Here is a 25,223-nt window from a genome sequence, read left to right as displayed (position 1 = left end):
AATATTACCTATGTATCTTCTACCAGGATCTTGTTGAAAGCTCTTCCAAAAATGAACAGAGGGGTAAAATGCTGAGTAGCCACCTTGACTACTTTTTAGATAAAGACTGCCTGGGTTAGCTACTTGGTTTGTGCACCATTGAAGAATTTCTCTATCCCTGTTGCATTTGGAGACAAATGTATTGTTCCAAAGTGATGAAATACATAGTCCCTACTCATGAATCAACTGCTAGAAAGATGCTCTTGCTCTTCCACACAGATTATCAGGATCAGGTTGCAAGGTGAGATCTGGAAAAGACCTGGCAATGAGGCAATATACAAGAAGAAAAAGCAGCTGTAGAGAAGTCATGTGGCCCTTCCCTTTCGTAAGGTCAGGTAAGCACTGGATAGAGGGAATAAGAAATCACTTTTCCAAAGTGCTCCTGGGGTGATCCAGATAAGTCTTCTTTGTCTCTAGCTGCAAGATTTATTAACATGGCTTAAGTCTTGCTGAAACAACCAGCAGCAGTCACCCAAAGCATAACACTTTTGGTAGACTGCAGAAAGGAGTATGATATTTTTTGAGGTAGGCAGTGCAGTGGGAGGGTGTTAAGACGGCAGCAGAAGATTTGAGATTAACCATTCATCAACTTTACCGTCCACCTGTGTGTTATAGCACCCCTGACACCTTCACAAACTGAATGGTGTAGTGGTAGTGGGATGAAACTGAGACTGTAGCTGAGGAAATGCCTTGCTACTCATATTGACATTCATGCACAGTGCAGTCATTCAGTCAGCACACAGGTGGCACAAACAGAAAAGATAGCTTGCAAAAAATCTCTTTGCTGGATATGGAAATTCTAATGTAAGATCAAAGATGACTTCATATGATTTCAGTTATGCCTCTTGAAACAACGCTATTCTGTTACTCCTTTAGCATAGTTGAAAATAAAAAGAAAATCAGCTAGGCAAAGTCAGAGCTTCAAAGCTAGCATGGGAAAATACAACTTATTTTATAGAATCATAGAGTTGGAAGGGACCTCAAGGGTCATCTAGCCGTCCCCCTGCAATGCAAGAAACTCAACTAAAGCATCCATTACAGATAGTCATTGAACTTCTGTTTACAAACCTCCAATGAAGGAGAGCTTGACACCTCTTGTGGGAGCCTATTCCACTGCCAAATAGCTCTACCTGTCAGAAAGTTCCTCCTGGTGTTTCATTGGAATCTCCTTTCTTGTATCTTGAAGCCATTGGTTAGGGTCCTAGTTTCTGGGGCTGAAAAAAGCAAGCTTGCTCCATCTTCCATATGGCAACTCTTTAGATAGCTGAATGTGGCTATCATATCTCCTCTCAGTCTCCTCTTCACCAGGCTAAACATACACAATTCCCTCAACTGTTCTTCATAAGCTTGGTTTCCAGTCCCTTGATTATCTTGGTCATCTTCCTTTGAACACGTTGCAGCTTGTCAATATCCTTTTTAAATTGTGGTGTCCAAAACTGGACACAGTACTTCAGGCATAATCTGACCAAGGCAGAATAGAATGGGACTACTGCTTCCCTTGATAGGGACGCTATACTTCTGTTGATACAGCCTAGAATAGCACTAGTTTTTTTGCTGCTGACTCACACTGTTGACTCATGTTAAGCTTGTGGTCTACTAAGACTCCTAGATCCTTTTCACATGTACTATTGGCAAGTCAGATGTCCCCCATCTTATATTTGTGCAGCTGATTCCTCCAGCCTAAGTGTAGAACATGACATTTGTTGCTGCTGAAATTCATTTTGTAAGTTTGGGCCCAGTGGCATCGGAGACAGAATTGGGATTCAATATGACCTCAACAGATTCTTTAACTATTAAGATACCTATTCTCTTGTGATTAAATAAAAAGCTTTCCTTCTTGAAAATGACACAATCACATCCAGACTTCCCAAATGAACTTAGCATTTCTTTGGAGGAACTAGTATGTTCTTCTGGCACTTGAACTACCTTCAAAAACTAAAGTTCTTAAGGAAACATTTTAAAATATGCAGTCTGCTTCCTATAGACCTCAAAAGAATATAGCTGAAATTGGGAAGAGGATTTTAAGAGGATCTGGAAAAATAGGTTTCCGATGGTGTGGAAAAAAATTCACCTCTATCTACTGGAGAGTGTACTCAAATGCATCTATCATACAAGCTTATTGTTTGCTCTCCTTACATCAGCATTACTTCACATCTGATAGCATATTAAGGATACCCTTTATTATCTGGCCATTTGTACAATTATGTATTAATATTTTGTATGGTCTACTTGTTTCGTAATAGAAAAGTCTATTTTTTAATACACAAAGAACTTGAAAGGAAGCACAGAATCTATTCTTATCTGAAGGAAGATAAGCTTTTGTGAGAAACTTAGTTCATGTTGGTTAAAGTAGGAATGCTGCCAGTATTTTACCTTGGCTTAGCTTCAATTTATAATTGCAATGTACAGATTTAAATTTGTTCCTCGAAGGATAGTCTAATAAAGACCTTATTTCTTAACAAATCTTTTTAATAAAGCAGCTGTTCTACTATTTTGACTGTTTTAATGAGAACTGGAAGATGTTTTTAAATGTAAGATCCTGCTAAATAAAGGTATAAATAAAGATCCTATATACCTGTCATGATTGTTGTTCTATGCAGTGGTTCAGGGTATTTATTCTTACATTATATTTTGATACAGGACCAAAAAGCTGAATATATACAAACATAATTCCTCTGACATCAAGCATTTATACAGGATACTTCCAACATCATTCACCCCAAAGTGCAAACTCAGTTGAAATGGATGCAGGTTGTGTAAGAGCTACTACCCAAAAAGTATTTCTGTATTCTCACTCTGGGTCAATGGCAGCTAGTTATTACAAACGAACACTTACCGAAGGAGGTCGTGGGTATGTGTCGTATGGTGGAGGTGGGCTGTCTTGTTTGGGTGTTGATGGCGTGTCTACTTCTTCCTTATCACTTTCACTCCAGTAATCTAAACAATACAAATTAAAACAACAACAACCCTGGATTATTGCAGAAATCAAGTTCTTCAAAATTCATGTGTCATAATCAGAAAAGGGGAGCAATGGAAGATATATGTTAATGTGGATTTTAAAAGCCATTCTCATAATTCATTCTAATGAATAAAAGCAGGCCTTCAAGGGTTCTAATACAACCATCCTAGAGCTGTGTTCTAATAATCCCTTTAACAAAGTTTCTACAGGACTGCTATTTGAGAATATAATGGTGATGGAGAACTAAGTATGTTTTGTCACCATCACTGGCATAGAGTAGGCACTATGATAATCCATACTTGTGTTCTCCGTACACAATTTTCTCTGTGCTTGTTCCATGGGTCTTGGCTTCCTGGTAAAGCAAACAGGTAGCCAAGCACAACAAATGAGAGATGCTCTGGTCAGTTTTCAAAGGCAGCCTCACATAGAACACATTGCAATAAACAAGAACTAAGGTCACTAGAGCATGAGTTACTGGTGGCAATCTATCTTGGTCCATGAATGACCATAGCTGCCAAACCAGCCATAGATGGAAATATGCACTCCTTGCCATTGAGGCCACCTTAGCTGATAGGATTGTTCCTTCTGGAATACATAACTAGGATAGAATCCTTCCAGTTTAATCACCCACTGAGATCCCAGTTATATATGGCACACCAGTCCTGTCATGTATAATTATTAATGGCAATGAATTGCCCTGCAATTAAAAAGTAACACCAGCAGGCTGCAGGGCAGTCTGACAGGTCAACCCCAAATCTTCTGGTTAGAGGAACAACCACTCCAGACAGGAGCACTCTCAGGTGGAATCTACACAGATATAAAAAAGTTCTGAAAATGCTTTTTTAAAAGCTTTTTAAAAATACGTGAATTTTCCATAAGGCTCACCATTGCCAACTAGTGTCATATTGTATATTGCACTTAAAACACACTTAAAACATTTTACTTGCAGCTGTATGGCTGAATCCTCAGTTATCTCACTCCCTTCCCTCACAGTGCTATCTACTAAACAAATTGACACTGTTTTATTACACCTTTCTTTATCTCTGTATCATTTGCTAAGCGCACTTTGGACTAATAAAGAATTAGAAAAAATAAAAATGTAATCAGCCTTTAGTGACTTTCCAAAGTTAAATATATAAAATCAATATGCTTTAGGGAAAAAACCTGATCCATCAACCATCACCACATATATAACAGGTCCTTTTTTCTAGTCAAACATGCCCTGAATATTTTTTAAAGTTCCTATGTGTTCGAATAAAGTATTGCATAAGAACAACAGTTGCGGTAACTGAGGGAATATTCTTAAATAAGAAAATAAGGGTTCTGCAATAAAGCACAGAATACATATCCTTTAAGTAGGGAGGTTAAGTCAAGCAAACAAAATAATTATACCATACCTTGCTCTTGTTTGATCCTCTCTCTTTCTGCATAACCAGCAGCAAGCATATTAATTCTGTTTAACCACCTGTAATAATATTTTAAATGCATCACTGACAATGCTTTAACAAGTTACATGACTTTGTATGTGGTCTTTTATTCGAATATTTACAGCTTCTTGACAAGATAAGGCAGTAAGACCTATGTTTCATTCAGCTGTCTTGTTAGATGGAATTTTCTTGTAAAACTATTTTGACATATACAATGTTGTTTCAAATAGAAAACCTTGAACAAGGATGCTGGAAGTCCTTAAAATGAAACATTTCAAGGTATTCAAATATATTAGGTATTGCTCACAAATACGTCATCATGCTGAAGAATTCTTGCTGTTCCAATTTCTCAAGATCAAATCCTGTTACAAAGTTTTCGTCAATTCATTTAAAGCCTTATTTGTCATACCAGCAGGAAAAAAGTTCACTCTCCAATTTTGAAGCACATGTATCATATAGTATAACAAAGAGGTAGGAGAAGCTTTGTGTGCATCAAGAAGGAAGAGAGACGAAAAATAATTCTTTTAAGTAAAAAAATTTCTAACCTTACGCTAAATCAGACTTCCAATTCCCTAGATTTCTTCCAACAGAACTGTCTGCTTGGTAAAGCTGGGTGTATTTTCATCATTCTTTTTTCTTCCCATTGATTTCAACAGATGACCCAGCTGCTATTCTGCCTGTAAAATCTGTCCTTCTTAATGCAATTTCCAGGCATTCTACTTACTACCCCACCACCAGGAATAACACTTGCCAAATTTCAGAGTGAAAGGGTTCTCACTTTATTGCCCATTAACAAAGGCATATAGGAAGAAATTGTATTAAATTAAAGTAATTTGGAAAACTAATAAAAATAATTTGAAAACACCATCACCAACACCACCACCAAGACATAAACGAAGACCTTAACTCCTATATATACACTAGCAAGTTGAAAGTGTCAGGTGTTGCTCAGGAATTCTCACAGCCCCCTGCCCCAATTTATAAATGCATAATGGATACAGCTTGTCAGAAGCCATAATTTATTTTAAATAAATGTTTCTAAAGTCAAAAGTGTTTACATAGGTGAAAACAAATGGCAAATAGTACCAAGGGGTAAATGGAGGTGGGGCAAAGATTTGCCACTTCATAAGGCTCCCAATTTTACCACACATTAGAAAGTGTGGCAGAAACTCCATACTACGTCTTTAAAAAAAAAAAAAATCAGGGTAGAAGACTACTTGGTTAAGATGGTTGCCTGTGTTGGACCACTGATAATGCAGTATGAACAAAAGAACTAAACCGTCTGTAAAATCAGTTGCTTCTGTTATGATGATTTCCACATTTTGAGTCAGTAGAGGTCTATTTAATCAGTCAGGCCAGTCCTGCCAATAGTTTCCAAGTGAAAATAATGGGTGCATAATCTTGGCAGGAGAGCCTGATTATTGCTTTAATCCCAGATGTGATTCCTGGCACAGCTAGATAGGCACTATTTTTATTGCTAGTTCATAGCAAAGCAGCAACATGGAAAACAGGTTTGAGACAGAGTCCTGCCTCACATTTAGCCCTGCCCAGACTCAGATCTTCCATCACTATTTTGAAATCAAAGGAAGAGTTGAATTTTTTCCCCATGTTGGACTTCTTAAAAAAAGATGGAAACAAGGAGGCATTTTGTCTCTAGAAAGGAATTAAAATGAACTTAAATTAATTTCTATATCTAAGAGACAGTACAATCTTTGATGGTTGAAGTTAAGTTGACATTTAATCATGGTAATTTGCAAGAATGACTTAAGTACCCTTTGAAAAATGTATATGAGCTATGTGTCACAAAGACTCATTGTGCCTCTAGATCATTTCACAAGTTTCTTAATTACTGGAAACTATGTTCTGGCAACTACTATGTTGGCAGTTTGATACGGCTGCACTAGAACATATTGTACTCATTCACTCACCTTAATATGCACCGTATTTTTCGACCTATAGGACGCACCGTCCCATAAGGCGCACCTAGTTTTTTGGGGGGGAAATAAATGGGGGGAATTATTCCCCTCCCCCAGGCCTGAGCTTCCCCCGACCCCAGCCCCCCAGAACAGGCAACTCTCCGCAAGCCGTGGGAGCCAGGCGTCGGGCTCCCACGGCTTGCGGAGAGCTGCGTGAAGCTCGAAGCCTGGGCGCACTGAGCTCAGCGCGCCCAGGCTTCAGCATGCAGGCAACTCTCCACAAGCCGCAGGAGCCCAGCGTCGGGCTCCCGCGCTTTGCGGAGAGCTGCGCGAAGTCTGGGTGCGCTGAGCTCAGCGCACTCAGGCTTCAGCATGCAGGCAACTGTCCGCAAGCCGTGGGAGCCCAGCGTGGGCTCCCATGGCTTGTGGAGAGCTGCGCGAAGCCTGGAGAGCGAGAGGGGTCGGTGCGCACCGACCCCTCTCGCTCTCCAGGCTTCAGCGAAAGCCTGCATTTGCCCCATAGGACGCACACACATTTCCCCTTCATTTTTGGAGGGGGGAAATTGCGTCCTATAGGGCGAAAAATACGGTACTCTTCAGAGCTCTGATGTACACAAATTGTTCTTTTTAAGAGCCAGGAATATTCTGTGTACCTGTCTTCACTAGCATTCCTAGCACTCAAGCACAGCCACTGCTTATGCTGTTCATTCTATCCCCACATAATTGTTTAGCTACATGTGTATGAATGCGTGTATCAGAGCCCCAAAAGACATTCCAGAGTGACTGAACGTTTGGAAATAATAAATACTATGATGTTCACTGTAAATAATGCTAACTGAACCCCATCGCGGAAAACAACATATTTATGGGCCAGTTGTACTTCATGAACAATTAGTGTGTATAAGCACTTATGTGATCCAGTACTTGAAATATATATATGCAGTGTACTCAGGAAACACTGAAAAATTGTAAGCAATTTTTGAAGAAGAAATGCCAGAGAAAATTGAAACTGGGGCACAGTACCCTCTATGGACTGATTTGTCTTAATATATTTTCACTTTGATAAAAATGAAATTGATTTAAGTTCCAAAATAGTTGAAGGTAGTTTGGGCTCTTTTAAATTGCTCTTAACTGGCTAACTATATCGAACACTTCATCTGGATTAAGACCAGAACCAGGCAGGAGAATTAATCAGAGCATTCAACAGATGTTTACACTGATAGCAGCTTCTTGTTTTTCCAGAGGAAATAATCCATGCTTAGAAACTGATCTTTGCTGGATCAGTGTCACTGTGTGTGTGACACACACACACACACACACACAAACACGGATGCACTGCTTCACTCACCAGCTTTCTCTACTCCCCCCAAAGTCACCCTTCCCATTACTCATTGCCAAAGTCACCCCTTCTCCTTTGCCAAATCCACTCACTTCCCAAAATCCTAGCAAAAGCCACCTTTTACCCTCCACTAGCTCCTCTCCAATGTTATCCCCTCATTGTATACTTCACATTTGGGGATATAACATTTATATCCCACCATTCCTCCAACGAGCTCAAGGTGGCATACATGGCTCTCTTCCTCCAAAGTTTATCCTTACAACAACCCTGTGACGTAGGTTGGGCTGAGAGACTGTGACTTGCCTAAGCGCTAAGTTTCATGACTGAGTGGGGATTTGAACCCTGAACTCCCAACACTCTAACCACTTCACCACACATACCAATTAAAACAATTTTAAAAATATATTTCTCTTCTATTACTCACATTCAGGGAATAAATTTTTCATTGGCCTTTTGGACTGATAAAAGAAAGTGGTGAATACTATAAAAATACCAAAAATACTCAAGAGTGATTCATTACATAAATTAAGTTACAGTACCTGCTCATGTCATCTAGATGCTCAGCAGCAAAGTAAAAGCTTTTGATCTTAGGATGGCAAGCTTTGAATGCACTGGAAGGGGGGGGGAATAACAAAGCACCATGGGTGAAATATTAAGTATACAACATTATTTTTCAGTATTAAAAGGCTGGCCCAAAAGTAGGTATACTGCTTTAGAATCCACTTTCTTTGTCCTTGACTCAAGTTCTCATCATTCATCAGTATCAGTAAAGAAAAATAATCCTTGATTGATTGATTGATTGATTGACTGTATACCTACTTTTTGGGCACACTGTATATCATCTATATTTTGTATATGTTTCAATTCTACTCTGAAATCAAGAACATTTGCACTTTATACACATTTTGGGATATACTTGTGTGAAAAGATACAGTAAGCATGTAATCCTATGTATGTCTATGTGGAGGTAAGCTCCACTGAGTTGTATTTAATCCTATGTAAGTGTGGATAGGATTACACCCTAATTAAATCTATCTGAACATGGTGTCAAGTTAAACACTATCTTGACTGAGTATACTTTTGATAAATATGAAGCAGTTTATTTACTGGGGCACTTGTATTTAGTAGGCAAATATATCATAAAAGTTTCTGGATATAATATCATTTAGCCAAATTATACTTCACAGGAAGTCCCTATGATTTTTCATACTACAGTGTTTCTGGCTTTACTTTCAACTTTAAAACTCAATAGTTGAACAGAAAAAGCAAATGTGTCTTAATTTCTGCCAAGCTGTTGAACTTGTAATCATGAAGTTATTCACAGTAATGAGGTACTTCATAGGTCCTTTCCCTCTCAACCAACTATAAAAAGCATTACTGTCAACATTTGAAACATCAGATCTACATTCTAGACCGCAGGGTATTACACTGGCACAATCCACTATTAATCTAAACAGGCACTGAACTGCACATAAAGGTTGGCATCCATACCAAGTTACAGCTTTGTGAAAGATTTGGCTGGATGCCCAAATGACATTCTTGTGTATTCTACTATTAATTATCTTATATATTTTTTTCCAAATTGAAGTCAACATTAGTTTAGAAAAAGTGAATTTTGCTTTATCACATATTAAGAATTAAAATGTATTATGAAAATATAATCAGTTAAAAGTAAAGGTGAACTATCCAAGCCTCAAAAACAGTAACCAAGAACATCAACAAAAAAAATTTATGTCCTATGTATTGCTGGGTGACCAGGCATAGCCCACAGCCAACGCCCAGCCAGCTAGCAATGTACAGTGGTACCTCTGGTTAAGAACTTAATTCGTTCTGGAGGTCTGTTCTTAACCTGAAACCATTCTTAACCTGAGGTACCACTTTAGCTAATGGGGCCTCCCACTGCTGCTGCACCACCACTGCATGATTTCTGTTCTCATCCTGAGGTAAAGTTCTTAACCTGAGGTACTACTTCCGGGTTAGCGGAGTCTGTAACCTGAAGCGTTTGTAACCCGAAGCATTTGTAACCCAAGGTACCACTCTACTGCCCATCTGGCAGGGCCTCCTATTGGCCGATTCAAAGCTAGCATTTTGGCAAGGAATCCCTGCTCCTTTATTCTGCTGGCTGGGGAATTCCCCTAAGGGCTGCCAAGACACACTGGGCCTTAGCTGCTAGGGATGGTGGATGGAAGTGAGGTCTGCAACCACAGTCTACCTGAGAAGGGGGTGAGCAGCCATTCCTAAACACCTATTCCTAAATACCAGGAATGAACTTGGTGAGTATCTAAAGTAGCAAATGATAATATATATTAATTAGCAGTAGCAGTAGTGATTGAATTTCCACAAAGATAAATACTACCAGACAAAGGCATCAATAATGGAACATTTTATCAAAATTATGTTTGTTTCAACGTTTACAGTTTTAACTATTTTTGAATATTGTTCTAGTACTTACTACTTCTTGCGACATTCACTAGCTCTATCAATTTTAAACTCTGGCAGACTGATGAATCCCTCTGCTTTTTCATCCTATGAAGATGAACAGATTAAAGAACAAGAGCAAAACCAGAAGCCAATCAAAAAGAAAACAAATACAAGCATACTAAACTATCTCTTGTCACAATATAACAATTTCTGATTTATTGCTTCATTAAAACTTCCACAAAAATTAATGGAAGCATCTTGCCAGAAAGGTGAAAACATCACTTTAAAAATAATTAATTTAAAGAACAACTTAAACCAAGTCTTCAACCATTTCTCTTTTGGGGCAATTCACATAACTTAGACAGTAGAAGCATACACAATTAACTTAAACATGCAATTTTTAAGATAGAACTTAGTATTAGACGCACAATGCAATCTGGATCCACTAGAAGTCTGCAGCTGAAAGAACTGGCTGGTTAGTTTAAAACAATGGTCTGGTTCGTACAAAATGCTAAGCCAAACTACAGCCTAGCAAGAATGAACAAATGTGTGAGTACACAGAGTAAAAATTGTTACATTTGAACTGGGCCAAAAATGTGGAAATTTAGTTGCCTACTCTTGTTACTGTTATCTTGCTGTCTCTTCCTCACTGTTTCCTTGGGGTTGCAAAAGCAGAACTTTGCAATAGCAACCAAAGCAACAATTGCCAGAATTCTATTGCTAGCATCTACACTTCAGATCTAGCATTTCTGTATCCCCTTTATTCTATTCCTTGCCTTTTCCCAGCCCTTCTGCCAATACTGCTCAATCACATGTGCTTGCCGGTTCTATGTATACTTTTGCCCTGATCCTAATTTTCCTCCTTCTTTCAACTACGTATCTCCATGACCCAGAGTTTCCTCAGGATCTTAGGTCACTCCCAAATTTGTCTTAATTCAGTTAGTCATCCTGTATCTTAATCAACATCCTAACACTCCCCCCTCCTTCTCACTTCTCATCTTAACTGCTAAGAGCTCTTCGGAGCTCTCATTAATTCCTTCTTGTCTCAATTTTCTACCTCCTTAGCTCTTTTACTGAAGCCTCACTTTTCACCTACATTTCTATCAGATTCTTCTTTCTCAGTCAACTGCTTTCTTTACATCTTTTCTTCATCCTCCAGGAATCATTATATTGCCTGTTTCTTGTGACATCTTCCTCCATCCTAAGTTTTGTCCCATGTGGAGTTCTAATTCCAGTCAAACAAACAATACTCAATTCCCTCACAAAAGATACACTACAAACTATTTAGCTCTTGCACAGCTTTACATTCCACACCATCAAACCAGTTCCACCAATCAATGTCAGAGACTGAGACATACAATACTGATACTGAATCCAAGGTAAGTGTAGGATTCACATTATACTGTATGAGAAAGAAATTGAGTATGTAATGGGATGCTGGTATCTGAAGCATTTCATTTATATGGGGAACTCCTGAAATTGTATGGCTTCTGAATCAGGGCCATAGCATCTGCTGATATAATTTTTCTGCGTGGTGAATGTTTAGTGTATCCAGGCTATCTTTGTTTTAATGAAGAAGAAGAAAACCTATGTTACCAATATGTAGCATGGCTCTTGGAATCACTAATTTAAAACATGGACAGGAGAGAGCTGTGCACAGTGTCAGAACTGCACTTTTTGTTTCCACTGCCGAAGGGAAAAGCCAATATTAAAGGTAGTTTGTCTCTCCAGTACAAACAGACAGTCAAAAACAAAACCCTACACATGTAATGACCAAATCAAGTTTGGGCAGTTATATATGGTTCTTCACCACATGCATATATCATGTTTTTGGACTATATTGTTCAGTGCAGTCACATCCATCTGGAAGAAGAACACCAAACATGTCAGTTTCTTACCTCCTCATTGATATACCAGTAGAGAGAAGTATCCTTCAGGACAAACCAGTATTTCTTCCATTTTTGTGAGAAATAACTCTTGGCATCTTTCTTTTTCCAGAGCCAGCCTTCACAGTCTCCACGACCAAGATCTTTACAAGAAATTCGCCTTTTACTCTTACTTGGTGCGAGACCTTAGAAGAACATGATGATGTCAGAGATGATTCATGTATCCATATAATACTTCTGTCCTGAGCTGGAATGCATTGTTGTGGTTCAGGTTTCTTTTGGGATGGAACTTCTCTCCATCCATTCTAATAAGTAGCTATGACTAAAGCATAGTCTACTACTTAGATCAGGCATAGGCAAACTTGGCCCTCCAGATGTTTTGGAACTACAACTCCCATCATCCCTAGCTAACAGGACCAGTGGTCAGGGATGGTGGGAATTGTAGTCTCAAAACATCTGGAGGGCTGAGTTTGCCTATGCCTGACCGATGGAAAACAGAGTTAAGGCCTAGTTAAGGTCATACAATTCTCATAGGAGATGCCCTGGCTTAAGGTCATTAAGACCATTGGAGGAAATGGCAACATGCGCTGAGAAAATTATGAATGTTTCATAGAATCATAGCATTTGGAAGGGACCATGAGGGTCATCTAGTCCAAACCATGCAATGCAGGAATCTTTTGCCCAATGTGGGGCTTGAACCCAAGATCCTGAGATTAAAAGACTCATGCTCTACCAACTGAGCTATCCCAGCAGAACATAGCAGCATTAACTGTTAGAAAATTGGAGTGTGTCTGCTTTAGAATTGCCATGTTTAAAATATATGCAGACAAAAATGTTTACACAGTATAAAGTTATGTTTGATTTTTCACCAGACCTATAAGGTGAAAACTGTTTTACATAATATTTACCTTTATTCTTCTTTTTAGACTTATGCTGTAGAGAGGATTGTTGAAATGTCTAAGGAAAACACACACAACAGTTTAGTTAATGTGTGCCAATTGCACCACAGTACTTCATGTACAACAACACAAACCTTAGACTAGAAGTTCTCTTAAACTGTGTCCTGTAAGCTCTATTCAGATGGAATACGTTATGGAATGGCTGATAAGTGTACTTGGCCCTGCAGTTAATTTACTTTTCCCTAACAATTGAGGTGGAGGTTGTTTTGACCAGGGTCAGATTTATCAAAACAGAATAATTAGCAAGTTTTGATTTGCCCAGTTAGTAATTGTGTGATTGATTTCTTTTTAAACTACCGTATTTTTCGCTCTATAAGACACACTTTTTCCCTCCTAAAAAGTAAGGGGAAATGAGTGTGCGTCTTATGGAGCGAATGCAGGCTGCGCAGCTATCACCAACACCAGAACAGCAAGAGGGATTGCTGTACAGCAATCCCTCTTGCTGTTCTGCCTTCAGGGATAGCCGCGCAAAGCCTCTTCAACAACATTTGATTCGGAGTATTTTTTTTCTTGTTTTCCTCCTCTAAAAACTAGGTGCATCTCATGGTTGGGTGCATCTTATAGAGCAAAAAATATGGTAAATTGCAGGCATAGGGCACCTGATATGGACTGGGATGAATTACCTTTGTTTTTTTGTTTTTTGTTTTTTGGACATTATTAACCCACTCAGACTGTCCTTGAAAACATCTGCTACACAAAACCCTATTCCCACCTCTGCTTTCCCTGAGTAGCTCAATGGCACCACCAAACAATGTTATCTGTGAAACCTACAGACACAGTTGAGCTCAGAAAGCATAACTGGCACAGAAAGTCAAGACCTTGGCTGATGGTTGTGATAGGCATTTTTCAGTATTTTTCTCTATGAATATAGCATACTTGTGGCTATGGGAAAAGAGCTCATAACAACTGAAAGGAATTGCAAAGGTATTGCATTTTTCAATGAAAGCAGTGGGGTGGGGTGGGATGGACAGCCAAGGTATGTTGGAGATATTACTATCAGGACTTCAAGAAACTGGAAAAGTGGAAATATCAAGCAGCATATGCAGCAATGGATGATAACAAGTTTCAAGAACTTAAAACACCTTCTTAAAATCTGTTTTGCTGCATTTTCAATAGTTCTACAATTACTGGTTTTGTTCAATATGACAAATCATTACATCAAAAGCATGTTTACTGAATAGAAGAACTCCATTGGCCCAATATTAAAGAAAGAGCTCTTTTGACCTTTCAGTGTTTGCTGCTCTAATAGATGCTTTCACTTCATGGACTGAGGAGCACCAATGCTCCATCAACAAGTTAACAAGGCATTTCTAGTCCAATTATGAAAAAGCATACAATTTCCCATGTGTATGCTGCTACACACACACACACACACACACACACACACGGCAACTTCCAAGTCTAATCAATCCTCTTTGTTAATTCTTCAAAAGTATACAGTAGAAGATGACAATTATCTCTGTGAACTTTCCTCTTTAACTAAACGGAAAGTAATGGCAATTGTGAGAAGGTTCGGGTATGTCTACCTAGCCATGTTAATTCAAAAGACTAGAGACTAATAGTTCAATAGGACAATTTGATGATAGCATTATCACCAGATTTCAACAGTTTCATGTTAATGGACTTTGAAATTCCGAGTTGTTTATGCCCTGTCCCTTCAAGTCATTCATTCATTCATTCATTCATTCATTTTCTATACTGCCCTTCACTTGAGGATCACAGGGCAGCTGATAATATAAAACACATAACATAATAAAAGAAAGAAAAACCCAGGTTAAAAGGCTGTAATTAATCAAAGGTCTGGGAGAAGAAGAATGCTCTTACCAACTGAGATGGATCTAGAAAATTAGATCCCTCCAAGACCATAAGCTCAAGAACGTCGCCCAAGAGAGGGAGAGTACCCAAATGAGCACAGGTGAGTGAGACCAACTCCACCCTGCTCACTCACCCGGGTCTCAGTGACACAGATAAAGTGATACAGATCGGTCTCATCATCCATAATCAACTCATTGGTGAGTGAGCTGTTATTTAGAGCTAACCTGGTATTCAGCAACAGCAGCTGCAGACTCAAGGGCTGGCTGGTTGGACAACTGCAATTGTTCAGGTTTGAGGAGGGGCTGGCACATGGCACAGTCACTAATTGCCTGTGCTATGTGCCCCTTACCCTGCCTTCCCCACCTCCCACACCATATCTCTCCCTACCCTGAACCACTATGATTGGGATGCCCTCTCCAGCTCCTCCCCTGCCCTCCCTCAGTAAAAACAAACCACCCAAAAAACAACCCCCCACAAATTAAGAGCAGTTAAAATAATTAAAAACAGAACGATTATAGCAGCATGGGCCCTATCTGCCAGACTTTAGACATAATATCAGTCAAATATATTGTTAACGAGGTGTGCTCCTGCATAGGTCCCCCTTGCCTTTCTTTATACTCCTGGCTTCAGTGCTTCGATACAGACTCTTGTTTGATTGATGTGTACAATTCAGGAAAATAAACAAGGATCACCTCCTATTTAATTTCATTACTTTTAAAGACCGAAATAGCAAAAATTGTTTGTATCAAATTTTGTATTTACAGGAAAATTTATAATAGCTTAGACTATCAATAAAAAAAATCTTAAGTAGATAATTTCTATTTTTAAAGATAGCACTAATACAAATTATTTTATGAAGCAGCTGTTTCCTTGTTGCAAAACATTTAACTAAGCTCCAAGAAAGACAGCCATCACATCCAAAACAAAAAATGAAATCCATGTCTTAAATGGATGCAATTGATTAAGATACGCAAAACCATTTATCTTGCTTTGCTTTGTGCATATAGGCAAACAGATGTCACAAAAAGAAAAAGCAATTTTTGTTCATATATCCTGGATCATCCTGGATGACTCTGATGACAGTCCATAGATTTGTTCTGTATTATTAAAATATATGACAATAAATTTATCATATGAGAAAATTCCCCACAACTGTACATGAATCAATTCATTATGAAAATAAAATACAAGAATATCCACAGGCCCTAGGGATTCTGTTAACTCACATGTACCATGAATTGGGTTCCTATAATACTTTAAGTTATTTCAGTCACCCAGGCTTCAAGGGAAGCAATAAAATGAGTTTGCTGGAATAAAAGCAGGTCATTGGTTTTAAATTGGGCTCAGTGGAGAATCATCTGCTTTGACAACACTCAATGACAACAGAAACTGGGACACAGCCAGAAACACAAAGTCCCACAAAGACTGGATGTCTTTAAATCCATTTGCTAGTTCACTAAAAAAAAAGGGTAAGAGAGCACTGGGGGTGGGGAAGTATTGGCTTTCCCCTCACTTTGCAGGATTTTAATGGTCTTTTAATAGTTATTTTTTGAGTGGTTACCTAAATTCATTATTTTCAATTCAAAATAAAATTGGTGACTATATTTTCTAATCTTTCCACAGTAGTTATGAAAACAACAGGGATCATATGAATATGACTGCACGATTTACATTTTAATTCTATTTTTATCTAATTGAATTTGCAAAAAAGAAGGTGTATATAGCAATGACCTCCAGCTTCTTATCCTCATCATTTAATACAACTGAAGGGCAAATTACACTTAACTGCCAGGCTTCTTTGCTTCATTTCTTACCAAAAATTAAAAAAACAACCAATGGTCATGTGTCAGTCACTCAACAACAGCATCAACATAGTGTGAACTATTTTGTAATTTTACTCACGTGGTATAAAGATGTTTCAGGCCCAGGTGTGCTCATGCTGTCTTGCCTTAATGAATCCATTTGTAAACTAGGTAGCAGAGAATAATGACTAGGACTGTTGCTTTTATCTCCCCTCTTTTTAGATTTTTTGCCTGTGTCCTTTTTGCTGTTTCTTTGAAACATGTAATCCTCTTGAGCTATTTTTTCATTGCTCATATACCGAAGTAATGAATTTTCTAGGTAGAAATTGGAAAGGTTATACTGAAAACCAGTTCTTAATTGTCCAGCTGTTCAGGACATATTTTGCTGAAATCAGGACAACCTGCCTTCAAACCTGTCTTTCATTGGACTGAAAGACACAATAATGCTGAGATTCTATGTTTAATACCATAAAATCCAGTAAATAATGGTGCACAGTGTATGTATTGGTGTTATTGTTTTATCACAATATTACACAATATTAGGGCTCAGTAGTTTAGAACATCTACAAAGGGCAACTGAGTACCCTATTCTGAAAGCTGTCTTCTGTTTAATACAAACACTTATATTGCATCATTGGCTCGTGCTAACTCTCATTATCTATGGATAAATCCACTTGCAGCTTTGGCTAGAACATAAAGTTAGCTATATGTTAGCTTCACTCTATAATCTCTTCCTGCTGTTATTTAGTTATTTATCCATAAAAATGCAGAATTTTACCACATAACTGAAATCCACATAAAACAAAAGATTTATCTTACATTGCAATAAACACCTCTAGCAATTCAGCACAACCTTGCATCTTACTTTGGAGTGCTAGTATTCCAGTGTACCACAAACTTCTATGCCTTCCACTATTACATGCCTCCAGTGCTGCTACTCATTTTAACACAGACTTTTCAGACCAATCCTTCCTATTTGTCTATAGAATAGACTATGGGAATCTGACTGCAATGTTAAAAGAAAGCTGATTTTGTTCCTTAACCGAGCTCTGCAAACAATTCAATAAAAATGTTTGAAGAATCATAGAAACTATATTGTATATTCTGTTTTACTTTAAAACGTTTCTTATTTTCATTCAAACTTTTAAAATAACTTTATATTCTCATCAACCATGAGGAAAAGGGGGATGTCAAAGAGAAAAATAACCACCAAACTTTTAGAAGACATCGAAAGGCAGCCCTGTTTAGGGAAGCTTTTAATGTTTAATAGGTTATTGTATTTTAGTGTTTTGTTGGAAGCCGCCCAGAGTGGTTGGGGAACCCAGCCAGATGGGCGGGGTATAAATAATAAATTATTATTATTATTAATCATAGCTCACTCTGAAGCTATAGGATACTTTTTTTGTATGCAAGCCATCAGTACCATCAGTAGAGAACCTTATAACAATCACTCCATCTATTTGCTAACTTCATGGGGTGACTGTCAGTGCTTATGTATACCATTCAGGACTCAAGGGAGCCCTAATGTTTGCAGATCTGTGTATTCTTTTTAAAAAGAAAAGGAAGAAGAAGGGTCTCCAAAACAGGAGAATGCAGACTGCCTTTATGCAGTCAGGTGCAAACTAGAGGAGGAGAGAAGTAAACAGAAGCTGTAGATCTGATTTGATCTCCTCATCTCACCTTCAACTTCTTTTCTCCCCTCATTGCACCACTACAGCCTCTCTATTAGGAGGCTTCTGGCAGCCCACCTAAGCATCCTCCTTCTATTCAGGGCCAGCCAGCAGCCGACATGATCCTTGCCTTCAAGGGCTCTTAGGCTTCAAGCTTGTCCAAGCTTACCTGGAATATGTGTCACTGAACTCAAACGAATGTGAAGAATATGTATTATCAAGATGAATTCTAGAACATCTCATATATTCTCACAAGAGTATTTCACTGACATTGAAATAATAAGATTTTAAATTATGTTGTTCAAATATGTGTGGGGAAATTCCTCAAAAGCTAGGGCTGAGTTTCAATTACTTCCCTGCTGCTTCACTCTGGGAATCAAATTGCAATAGTATCATGCACGGTCTTATAAAATTGAGAAGAAGTTGGCAATTTGTCCTTAACTGCCAATTTGTGACACTGGTAATGAACCATCAACAAGAATCCTCAAACATTAACCACATAACCTGCATTGTGTAGAATGATCTGGAATAATAAGGACAATTTACATTTTAATAACTTCTATAAATATATTCAATAATTTCTGTAAATGTATCTTAAAACACAATTAAATGTACAATTTGTGTCTGAGGTCACTTACCTCTCCTGCTATCTCTTTTTGTCTTGGTGGGATCTTCATAATCCCCTACCCAGTTATATTCCACTGGCATAGATATAGGTCTTAGTTTGCCTGCAACAAAATATATAAAAGTGTTTGACTTCAAAATAATTGTAACGAAGTTACAAGATTAGATTAATGTATTTACACTTTCTTCATGTGATACGAAAGTAATTTATCATCAGTAGGCTTCTTGTAACTTAATGGTTTTGGAATTATTTTCCTATGTGCATACAAGAAAAAAAAGTTTCCCCCTCTAAATAGACCCATCAATCTGAATTCTTCTAAAATATTGTTAACCTGATCTAACTCTTCACAGTATAATAACTTACATGAGGGTAATCATAAAATGATTTAGCATTCAATAAAACTTGCCATATGCATACATCCGTAGGATTTACTGTGTAAGCTCTCCAATGAAAGCAAAAGATTGTGTCTTTTCCAGCAATAAATTAGATACAAAATGGCATTCTTAAAGGAGTAACCCAATGTCCTGGAAAAATTACTGCGGAATATCATGTTTAAAAAGGCTGAAGAATTGATCACCAACACTATCTATAACTTAGGAAAGCCCTAATTCAGTCTGTAAGACTGAACAATTGTATGTGAGATTCTGTGGACAGACATACAATATGACGGAGACTGTATACATATGGTTACTGTATTAGCCTCTATGTCCATGTGAGGTCTATATGCACAAGAACCAGTATTTAAGCAAACATGGTGTCTTCAAAAAGAACTGCTGATATTCTTTATATCAATTAGCCTATCCCTAGGCCTCATGTGGGAACATAAGTTTATAGAACTGATGATACAACAGGCAACAATTTGAAAGAAGCAGGGCTGACCTTCTAAGATGCAAGTGGAAAGCAAAGAGATAGCCAAGATTTAAAGTAATCAGGAATAAGATGGGAGAGTAATGTACATTTTAGGTTATATAAATATGACCTCAAAACTTATTTTCTTTTCAGTCTGGCAGCAATTTTATTTTTAAATTTGTATCTGGATTTAAAATTAATACAAAACTTTCTGTGCAAATAAGAAAAGACTTCCAGCTTTTTATAAAGCTAAAGGACCATATTAGCTTTATTGTTGTGAAAACTGTAAATAACAGCTGCCACAATTCTTTATGTGTGTTCCAGGTAAAAACTGACAGATTATCAGATATTGTAGTATTCCTTCAATCTAATTATCTGTGCTCTAGACTTAAAGGAGTCACATTTAAAAGTCAAGTGAATTAAAAAGTGATTTTGCTTTCAGTTTTGCCATTTCAGAATTGAAGCTTAAATTGTGGTGCACTGAAAATGGAAAAAACAATGAAACAAAGCTTTTACTTAAATAACAGCTATATAGATAAAATAGTATCATTCAAGGAAAGAGAAGTCTGAAAGGGTAATTTATAGAGCTAAACCAAGGCTCAAACACTTTTCAGACAGATTCAGGATTTATGTAGCATGACATTTTCAGCCAAGAAAATTGTCCACACAAGTTAGACTTTAATATTACACAGTGAAACCTTAAACAATGATTTTAAATCTATGGTAGGCTCATAAACAGCAAGTTAAGAATCTGACAGCCAGAGAGGGGAGGGGAGCGGGCAGAAGAAGAAGGAAAAGGAGAAGCTAAAGCTTTATAAAACAATAAACACAATGAAGAGATAACAGCAAAAAGATTCACCATCTGTGGAAGTTCAGGACTAAAATAAATCAGTATTTATCATTATTTGCATAGTGCAGAATGAGCTATGAAGTTAATTAGCACAGACACAGTACTAGCACAGGTGTCTTTAAAAAGCCGCAAATACACTGAAACAGTATTTTATCAATGACAATTAGTCATGGAAGCAGCAAATGAACCTGCATGTTTTGAGGCAGTTAGTGAAGTTCAGGGGTGAATACTGATGCGAATGCAGTCTGAAGAGCACCATGTAAACCCAGGAGAGAGGCCTTTGTGTACATGGTATTTGCATGAAAATTATGAACAAGTATAAAAAAACACTCTGTACGAAATAATCAAGGGGACCAAAAACCAAAATCAAAATAGAAAAGTGGGCATGTGTATGTATGGAACAGAAGGGATGGGAGAAGAATCAGGAAAGAAAAGAGGAGGTGAAGAAGCTGATCTGCAAAGTAGGCTGAGGCTCATAGCATGAGCCTCATGTTGACTGTTAAGGCCAAATGACTGTGCTGGCTCTTGGCTATTTCAGGAGGGGTTGAATAACTGTCTTGTGAAAGCCAGGGTTGGATGTAATACACAATGCAGTAAAGCACAGCATAGTGTGAGAAGAAATATGTGGTGCATGAACTCTAATGGATACAAACAAATGTATGTTCCAGGAAAAAACTATATAAGAGCCATGAAGGATTATGTTTTCATTATAAGTGAGTACTGTACCATAGGTTGGAGTGCTCTCTCTCCTTCCAGAGCTACTTGTTCTTCCCTTTTCATATTCATAACAGTATAAAACAGCATCTTCTTCAACCACATTAAAACGCTTTCGGTATTCTTGGTCCAGAAAGGAATTTGGAGATTCAGATCCCTTGTGCACTGGTTTTCCCACTAAGTGTCTTCCGATATCATCACATGGAAGATTCCCCTTTTCATCCCTTTGAGGGGAAAAATAAATTTGGATGCATTCTGATAGCCACATGAAGGAGGAAAGTAAGTAGCACTGTGCATAATGGTGGTTTTGCCTACCTCATGGCAATTGTCACAACTTAGTTAAGCATTGGGACAGTCTTAGTCTTGGATGGAGGAATGGTTGTGGTCTCCACTTGCCCCTTTAATGCTAGGGCATGCTGTTAAAGGGATCCGGGGGGAGTTGCTTATGTCCTTATTATCATCATTATTATGTCCAGTTGGGGGCCAGGACTGATAGCACTCCCCCAGACAGTGATTCCTGTGGGGCTCCCCCTATTTGATGTAAGACTTAGGAACCCCCGTGGCTGGATTGACCTGGCGTCACTTCTGGCAGATGGGCCAGAAGTAATGCCTAAGCCTCAAGCCTAAGCCAAACCTTTTTCATCTGTATTCAAAAAGTTGTGGCCTGTTTCCATCCAAAAAGCCATTCTATGGTGTCCTTTATTTTACTTGGAGGGTCAGGGGCAGAAGAGGCCTGGCACCTTGGCCTGCAAACAATAGCTGCTATAATTTGTACAAAATGAAGTGGCAGAATTCTAAACTATATGAGAAATCTATTCAAAACTAACATGAACAATTTGAGTATCCAGTACCAAGGAAATATTGCTATACTCCTTTGAGTCTCTGAAACTCCATTTTTGGTATGGTATTCCCCCCCAAAAAAACTGTAAGGACAGGAAACAATGTCACTGAAAATGGGTGAGATTTGTTCTTCCATCAGTAACTTTCCCTGTAAAGGCTATATGAATCACACACAGACTGCCAGGTCTATGGGTGGGTGACAGCTGGTCTGTGGATCTTGGTTTGTGGATCTCCTCTTTATATTGCCAAGTTTGCAATCTGGTAGCAAAAGTTTGCAATTTCACACCTCCCCCCCCCCCCGCTTCCCAAAAAAGGATGTAGTTTCACTTTGTTATGAGAGCGATTTCAAATTATCAGGAAGATCGACGATGACAATTCACCTGGGAATATAAGGCTCTGCTGGAGGAGGAGGTATGTAGAGGTCCTGAAGTGCTGAACTGTCTCTCTTGGTCGGTGTGCTTATAGTACTGGATGGTGTTGCCACACTGCTTGTAGGACTTCTAGGTACAAGAGGCTGGTTAAAACAAAATATAAAGAATTAAATGCATACGTGATTATCACTGAATCACTTTCATGTTTTCATTATCACAGTAATTTAAATCTAAATGTTTATGCACCAGAAAATGCAATGTTTGCATAGCTGACCTCTTTGTGAGTTGCATGGATAAAAGTATTCCATGTCATCCAGGGAATATATGCTGGTGACACTACAAGGATTGTTTCAATCCACCCCTTTCCCCAACTACTAGGTGCCTACATATTGCAAATTTCCTAAGCTACAACATAGACAAATCATTTTCCTAGAGTTTAATATAAAATGCATCACACAGACAGAGCTGAAAGATCTCTTTCTGGATATATTCCCAATGTTACATGTTTTGGTCCCTAGCTTCACAGAAGTCATATAAACAATGTTCTTCAATGTTTTTACCAAGGGGTGTTCCTTAAAACACACTTTTTTAGTTAAGACCACATTTTAAACCCTATGTCCTTGTTTAGCTATAGTACTTGCTGGGGGGGGGGGAGTCCACCCACTTCTAGCTGTCATAGCATGTAATAACTCTAATTTCCAGGATAGTTAATTTGCTTTTATTTTAACTGGAATATTAAAAGTAAGCAGATACATTTTTATGTCTGCCAAACAATGGACTTGTTTTGTGATTTTTCTGGTAACCAATGCATTTAAACACAACTTAGGACTTGCATCTAGAATAGCAATCACGTAGTGTTTAACCTATAGCAGTGTAGCAGGGCACAAATATTTCATTTTGGGGTTTCAGGGATAGAGGGCATAGTAGATAATCCTTTGTAAGAAGAAAAATGAATAAATTGTGACAGGGAACTGGTACTTTACTGTAAATACTAATCATGACACCTTTGTAGGGTACAGAGACTGAAATATGAGGTCTGCAAAATCCAGCAAGATATGCTTGGTAGTACAGTGAGATGTAATGTGATGGAAAGACACACACAAAAATGGAATAGATATACATCAACATGAACATTAAAAATGGACATAGATTCAAAATCTGAAGGAGAAATAAGAGCTCCCTCTCAATTCTGGAAATCTGACCTAAAGAGAAAGATGTTTGGAATACCTACTAAAATAGAAGACATTATTCTGGATCCAAAACAATACACAGAGTAGCAAAGCTTCAATTTTACAAGCAGGAGTGAAAAATGTCTACTATAAGCAGCAAAACATCTCTTGAATCCCAATAATCTTGACTGAAAGGCACAGCATTAGCAAATAGATAATCACCACTGAAAAATTGAGGCAAGCATAAACACTGTTTCTCATTCAGAAGTCATTTTCAATAATTACAGAATGGCAGTTTATGGCTGTCCTGCTGTGGTTCAGGTTGATAGCATCACTTCAAAGGTGCTAGCAGAAAAAAACCCACATGTTATTTGATTTCTAGATTTTAATAATCTTGGTTAGCAACCTTTTGAATCTTCATGAATAAGGCTCCCCCATTATCATTTAAATGTAGACTGAAATGTGCCATGCTCAATTCATTATGACAGCCAAAGGTGGCTTCAACATTCCATAACAGAAATTATAAAGTTAGCGTCAGTGTTTGCAAGCCGTGGGGTTCCTCAGTTGCCACTGCTTCTAAATTAAGATATGAACATTCCAAAGTAGTGATGCACTAATGAAAGAAGATTATTATCTGACAAGAAGCTGCCTGAGCACCATTTTCCAACATATGGAATTCCAAAATATGTTCAAGTTATACGTTCTTCAAAAGGTTCACATTAACAAACAAGCCAATTTCAATCAGATGGTTCTTTTCATAGTTACTGCCATCTTATTCTTCAGATGCACTTAACTATTAATTTAAATAACAGAGTCATTTTTGTTATTAAGGCGATATTCAAGATGGAAACAAAACTAGTAGCTGACATTGTAAATATGAGCTCAATGTTGCATGAACAGGTGAATTCCAACAAGGTGTTCCATTTTGTAGAGTACAATTTTCTGAGTAATATAACCTTCTCAATTTTTAACCTTCCCAGGCATTCCTAGAAAATGGCATGACATGTTACACACTTTATAGTTCAGATTTTGTAAAATTTCAATCACGCAATTAAGAAACACTAATTTTATGTAGTTTTAATTTATTAAATCACAAATAGTACCGTAATTCAGATTTCAATGGTTTTCATTTTCATTTTATTTTTTAAAAAAGGTCCAGAGGCTGCAGTCCTATGCACACTTACCTGGGAGAGAGTCCCATTGAATTTAGCTGAATTTACTTTTGAGTAGAAATATTTCCGAATGCACTCAAAAATTAACATTAAAAAAATTATGTCTAGTATATTTTTGTACAAGATATAAAGGAAGTGGGTCAGAAACTATACAGTGATTACTAGATTACACTCAATCTGACTGTCACAGCAACCCAGCAACCTTGTCTATGCAGTGCAGCATCACATCTCCCTCAAGGATGGTTTGCTCTCCCCACCATGGGTTGTGTTTGAGAGGAAGTGCAACTGTTTAGGTATGTTTCTCAGCCTTCAGGCAGAAAGACTGGCTCATGTCTACTAGCATTTATATTACAGCCAGGAGTTTTCAAACAGTAAAACACAGATTTCACAATTGCATATC

General features: G+C 38.0%; 1 protein-coding gene across 3 annotated transcripts in view; it reads right to left on the bottom strand.

Annotated features, from left to right (window-relative positions):
* Nucleotides 1-25,223, bottom strand: part of CNKSR2 (connector enhancer of kinase suppressor of Ras 2) — a 133,805-nt gene that overhangs the window by 33,050 nt on the left and 75,532 nt on the right. For all 3 annotated transcript variants that reach the window (XM_083612261.1, XM_083612262.1, XM_083612263.1), the window contains 10 exons: nucleotides 22,492-22,625; nucleotides 21,284-21,495; nucleotides 18,872-18,961; nucleotides 16,664-16,878; nucleotides 12,896-12,944; nucleotides 12,000-12,172; nucleotides 10,133-10,206; nucleotides 8,220-8,291; nucleotides 4,396-4,463; nucleotides 2,876-2,976 (listed from right to left, as the gene is read on the bottom strand). In XM_083612261.1, coding sequence (XP_083468387.1) covers nucleotides 2,876-2,976; nucleotides 4,396-4,463; nucleotides 8,220-8,291; nucleotides 10,133-10,206; nucleotides 12,000-12,172; nucleotides 12,896-12,944; nucleotides 16,664-16,878; nucleotides 18,872-18,961; nucleotides 21,284-21,495; nucleotides 22,492-22,625 — 1,188 coding nt within the window. The remainder of the gene's footprint in view (nucleotides 1-2,875; nucleotides 2,977-4,395; nucleotides 4,464-8,219; nucleotides 8,292-10,132; nucleotides 10,207-11,999; nucleotides 12,173-12,895; nucleotides 12,945-16,663; nucleotides 16,879-18,871; nucleotides 18,962-21,283; nucleotides 21,496-22,491; nucleotides 22,626-25,223) is intronic.

This window comes from Podarcis filfolensis (assembly GCF_964270895.1).
Source record: "Podarcis filfolensis genome assembly, chromosome: 4".
NCBI classification, from domain to species: Eukaryota; Metazoa; Chordata; class Lepidosauria; order Squamata; family Lacertidae; genus Podarcis; species Podarcis filfolensis.
The sequence above is the reverse complement of the archived record's forward strand: the minus strand, read 5'-3'. Positions and strand labels throughout refer to the sequence as shown.